A 5,063-nucleotide genomic window follows, 5' to 3' on the forward strand; every position below is an offset into this window, starting at 1 on the left:
GTCCATGTTGTCCACATTTGTAACACACAGGTTCATTCGCTGTAGAATATTTCTGACCAGCAGTATCATATGGTACATAGGATGTCGACGACACAGTTCCAGTGTTCATTTGTTCGTGATCCTGCCTGTTCACTGAAGAATTATCAATATTTGGTTCCGATGAAACCTGCATAGTGATAGAACTCACTTTGTTACTTGTGTCTTTCTTTTTCACAAATTTCTGTTTCTTGTGTGAATTCTGTTTCTCATTGGATTCCATAGAATTTCTGTCTTCCTTATGAATATCACTACGAACCAAATGTTCCTGTTCCACTCTCCTTAAAGCTGTTCGAAGTTCATCGAAACTTTGGATGCTGTTGAACAGATATCCAGTGATGTCTTTCAATGAAGAGTTGAGTCCAATCCACAACATGTTGTGTAGCATTGAATTCCTTTCACTAGAGTCAATGTCTTTAGTTTGACGCACTTTACACATTATGTCCTCTAATCTGCAACTCCATGATGTGACATCTTCATCAGGCTTCTGTCGTGCTGAATAAAAATCAGCAAGCACAGCCTCAACTCTATCGACAAGTCCATATACACTGTCCAACCTAGCGAGAATGTCTGATAGTGTTGCTTCAACACCTAAGTTCATAACAGTTCTACTCGCGTCTCCTTTAAGTGACTGTCGAATGGCTTGAAATATTCTATCTGTCGGGTATCCTTCTTGAATTAAACACCGAACTTCATAGTGCCAAACCTGAAATGAAGTTGCACCTTTTCCTGAAAACAAGGACAATTTAGGAATATCAATAGGCAAAACAGATTGTTCATGATAATCTACCATCCAATCAATAAAACTCTGAGGTGAATCTACATTTGGTTTAACATGTAACTCTTTAAAAGCTGTGACAATATTGTCAATCTCTTTCGCTGAAAACTCCATGATTTTACTGAATGAAAAATCAATATCACCTGATAGGTGGAAATTCAAAACGTCTATGGTGACATACAAAGTACACAAAATGATTCTGAAAATCCGTGTGAAATACATAAGTGAATTATTTCAGACTCAATCATTTTTCACAACACAATGTACATGATAGGAACACAAGCATGCGGCATAAAAACTATAAAACGTTTGCATACTAGTCAATGTAAACAAACCCCTTCCTGTAAACAAACAGTATTTCTGGTATGTAAAGATGCACTTCCGGTTTGCAGAAAATGTAAACAAATATGTGCAAATTTCAAAGACAAAATACACTTTCAAAATGCTTGTCAAAGTATGTCAAGTATTTACAAATAATTCATGAAAAGAAAATAAATTTACAACGAAAAAATATACTGAAAGAGAATTTCAATTACATGCTGAAAGTGTTAACTCTTAGATAAGAATTTCTTTAAATGGTAAGCTTGTCAAAGAATAACACAAACACGTGAAGTTGACGAAGACTAAATACTGTCAACAAGATTTGGTAATTGTACGGACTAAAATTTATTTACGCAGTACCAGACGAACAAGCGTGACTACAGTAGTAGAGATTAAACCTCACATGATAATTTAAATCAATTTCTTAACCCACTTACTACAGGAAAGGAATAAATATTCCTCTAACCTCTGAAGTTCTGAAAACAAAACATGAAAACAAACCGACTTCCGTTAAAATCTCGAAACGAATATCGAACCCGATCGCAATTATTGTGATCACAACACGAAGCGGGCGCGGATCTCAGTACTTATTTATTTAAAACTACAGTAAATTAAATATCTATTCAATATAATGGGGTGTATTAAGGGATGATTTTGACGGACAAACACTGATCAGATTCTGGCAACTACAGTACAGGCAACGCGGATCCCGTATTAGACCGCGTCCCCTCCGCGGTGTATTAATCCTTTCCGCGTTACACCGTCGCGGGTTTTGATCGCGGTGCTACCTGAGACCGTGTTTACACCGCGGCGGGGCCCGCTACCTTATTCTTCAGCTTAGATGTTCTTACCTGTAAAGTATTGTCGATTTTTAATCGTGTCGAAATGAGGAGGGGGGGGGGGGGGGGATTACGACCACATTAATATTAATAGATTTATACCATTACATGGATTTTTTAAAAATTCATTTTTAAGTTTTATCAAATTGTTTAATAAAAACATCTTTCTTTTTTTTTTTACCAATGGTCAATCAAAATTAATTAATTCTCAAAAACGTCTGTTAACAGTAATACATGTACAGTATAGGATGAAATAAAGTCGAATAATTTATCGAATATATTAACTTAAAGTTTATTTTCAAAATCAAAAATGCCACCCCAAATGATCTTCAAACTGCTGAAAAAGTATAATTAAAATTTAAAGAATGCCATGATATCGCTTCTCTCTATATGCACTGTAATCCGGTGTTCACAACTAGCCCGTGCAGTTGCAGTTAAATGTAGCTATGTGTTTATTTATCTGCGAGATTATATCAGTCATTTGGTTTCATTTAGAAAAGTACCGTTACTTCTGTATACATGTCTGTTATAAATAATAGCATGAAAAACGATGATAGATAGTGATACATAATTACAATTAAATTTTAACAAAACACGCTTAAGTGTAGGAATACCGTTGTGTAATATTCCGGAAATTTATATTGTAATCATTCGGGTTCCGTGATTAGGATGTGAACGTAAACATCCGCTTTAAAAAGTATATAAAGCCTGAATCGCAGTAGCGAGCGTTCTTTCCAGTTCGAGCTGTGTGACAAACAAGACGTGTGCTAAGATATCAACAGCGGTAAGTGAGGCTATGAAATAAAGTCAACTTACAAAAGAAGTCGACCTTATGAAATAAGTAAGGTCTAGTCTAAGAGGATAACAATAAATAAAAGCTGTTGTGTTTTCTGAGTGGCAAGCCACTCAAGAGGCTAACCAGCAACAGAGGTTAGACATCTAAATCTATAATTCGTCTTGTCGACCTGTCTGGCAACCAGGCTGTTGTGTGCAGTGTGTCTGCCTGAATAAGGCTAGCAGTGTGCACAGCAGTTGAAGGGCTGTCACTTGTACTGACTGTGTCCTGAATAAGGCTGCAGTACAAGCGTCAGCCCGAGGTTGGCCAGCATTAGAAATAGTGTACCCACTGCCATTTTCCCAATCATTTGTAATTCTCTAAAGCACTGTGATTATTAACCTAGATAAGGTTGGCCATTTATTTGTATATTTTGAAGGCCTTTGTAATCAATCATTTGTCAATCATTTATTAGGAAAAATTATATTATATTGGAAATCATCCCCCAAAACCTTGAATCAACATGGTACGACCCCCGATTGCTATCTTATATTCCGCTCGACACGTTACAGTTGCTCCATTATTATGCGCTACACCGTAAGAATATGAACTAAATATCGACGATTTTTTTGTGGGGGGGGGGGGGGTTCTTGTTTATAAAATAATCGCAGGTATTTCTATTCAGAATATGTATAATATCATAGCTAGTATTTGAATGTATTCAATTTCTATTTTCTGCTCTTTTCGAAATTACTAAAATCATGTTTATGAACATAAACAAATTTCAGATTTCTAATTAAACACAAACACAAATATGGGCCCTTAAAATATTTGAACACACAACACAGAAATTAACTTATTTTAATCAGCAAGTTGTCATGCTTCAAGTTTTCAGATGTCTGTGTAACCGTTCCGTTTTCCTCAGGTAAGTTTGGTGTGGAGTGGAGCTTACTCGAAGCGGATGAGAAGCCCCGAGGGAATGACGCTGTCTAGTGTACATACTACCTATATACACAGGATGTTAACTGAGTGTATTACCTGTATGCGTTTTCCTACGACATTGTAAAATGAAGCTGTTTTTTTTCATGTGTACCTCATGAATTGAAATGCCTGAAATAAAGAATGTTTTTGTTGCAGACAGAATCCTTTTTAAATTTTTTGCCTCAAATAAATATTTTCAATAATTTTTATAACAAAAATACCTTTTATTTTACCAACAAAATCTGTCTTTGTAATCTGGCGACAAAAAGGGAAGTAATTCAAATTACATGTCATGTACATATGCTAAACCAAAGAAAGTGGATCATAAACAAGTCTCTCGATAAATAACAATAAAACTTAGACAAATTCGACAAATGGTCAATAAACTGATAAATCAGCGCTAGTTTTATTCGCTAGACTTAAGAAATTGATATACTGATCAAAAAGGAGGAAAAACGATCATGCACGTGCCTTAATAATGTGATATTTTTCTTCTCTCTCTCCTCTCTCTCTCTCTCTCTCTCTCTCTTTCAATCTTCTAACTGGTACAGATATAAACAGACACGAAATAACATAGTAATGGATCATTATTTGATTTAATTAATATCAAATACTTCATTAATTTGTTTTAAAAGCTTTTTTTTTCTACTTTTATTCTTTTTATACACTCCGTTTAAAAAAAAAGCAACAATAATTTGACACAAAACCCAAGGCTAATATCGCATCTGAAAATGATATCGATGAAATAATAATGAAACAATGAATCAAATGTGTTGTTGAATGGCTAGACAACGATGTGCACATCCAGCGAGCGTTACCCAAGGTATACTATATATAAGACAGGTGTGAAACCCCCAGGGCATGTCGTTTCCTGCTCAGGCACTGCTAATCCCTATACACAGGAAATGATCGCGGCTAATACTTAATACACAAAGAAACAAAATTTGTCAAAGAAAACAAAAGTATATGAATTTTTGCATTGAATATTTATTAATATAAACTATAATTTCGTCTGTGAAGTTTATCATCACACCTTCACATCCTATCTTATCTATTGAACACGAAAATCGAGAAATATTAAAATTAAAAAGAAAGACATTGTATTAAAAAGTAAAACATGTTAATGTGAAGGTGAAAAACGATATTTTTTCTTGATCTCTTGTATAATGTTCACGTGCTCAAAGTTAACTCTCGTCATCGAATGCTTTCCAGTCATTTGACAATTTGAGAAAAATGCCTGCACATTTATATAAAAGAGGGAAATACATTAAAGAAAATTAATTAATTAAATTAACTTAATTTGAGAACAGAACATAAACGATGAGAAATAAAG

At 34.6% G+C, this 5,063-nt stretch overlaps 1 protein-coding gene across 1 annotated transcript; it reads right to left on the reverse strand.

Annotated features, from left to right (window-relative positions):
- Positions 1-28: 28 nt before the first annotated feature.
- On the reverse strand, positions 29-1,800 carry LOC134248953 (uncharacterized; the record flags this gene model as incomplete). Its single annotated transcript, XM_062731336.1, has 2 exons — positions 1,573-1,800; positions 29-742 (listed from the first exon to the last, which is right to left on the reverse strand). A coding segment is annotated over exon 2 (609 nt), but the record flags the coding sequence as incomplete, so codon positions are not given.
- Positions 1,801-5,063: the final 3,263 nt, after the last annotated feature.

Source organism: Saccostrea cucullata, unplaced genomic scaffold (genome assembly GCF_032062105.1).
Source record: "Saccostrea cucullata isolate Sc308-1 unplaced genomic scaffold, CSIRO_AGI_Scuc_v1 ctg4902, whole genome shotgun sequence".
NCBI lineage: Eukaryota > Metazoa > Mollusca > Bivalvia > Ostreida > Ostreidae > Saccostrea > Saccostrea cuccullata.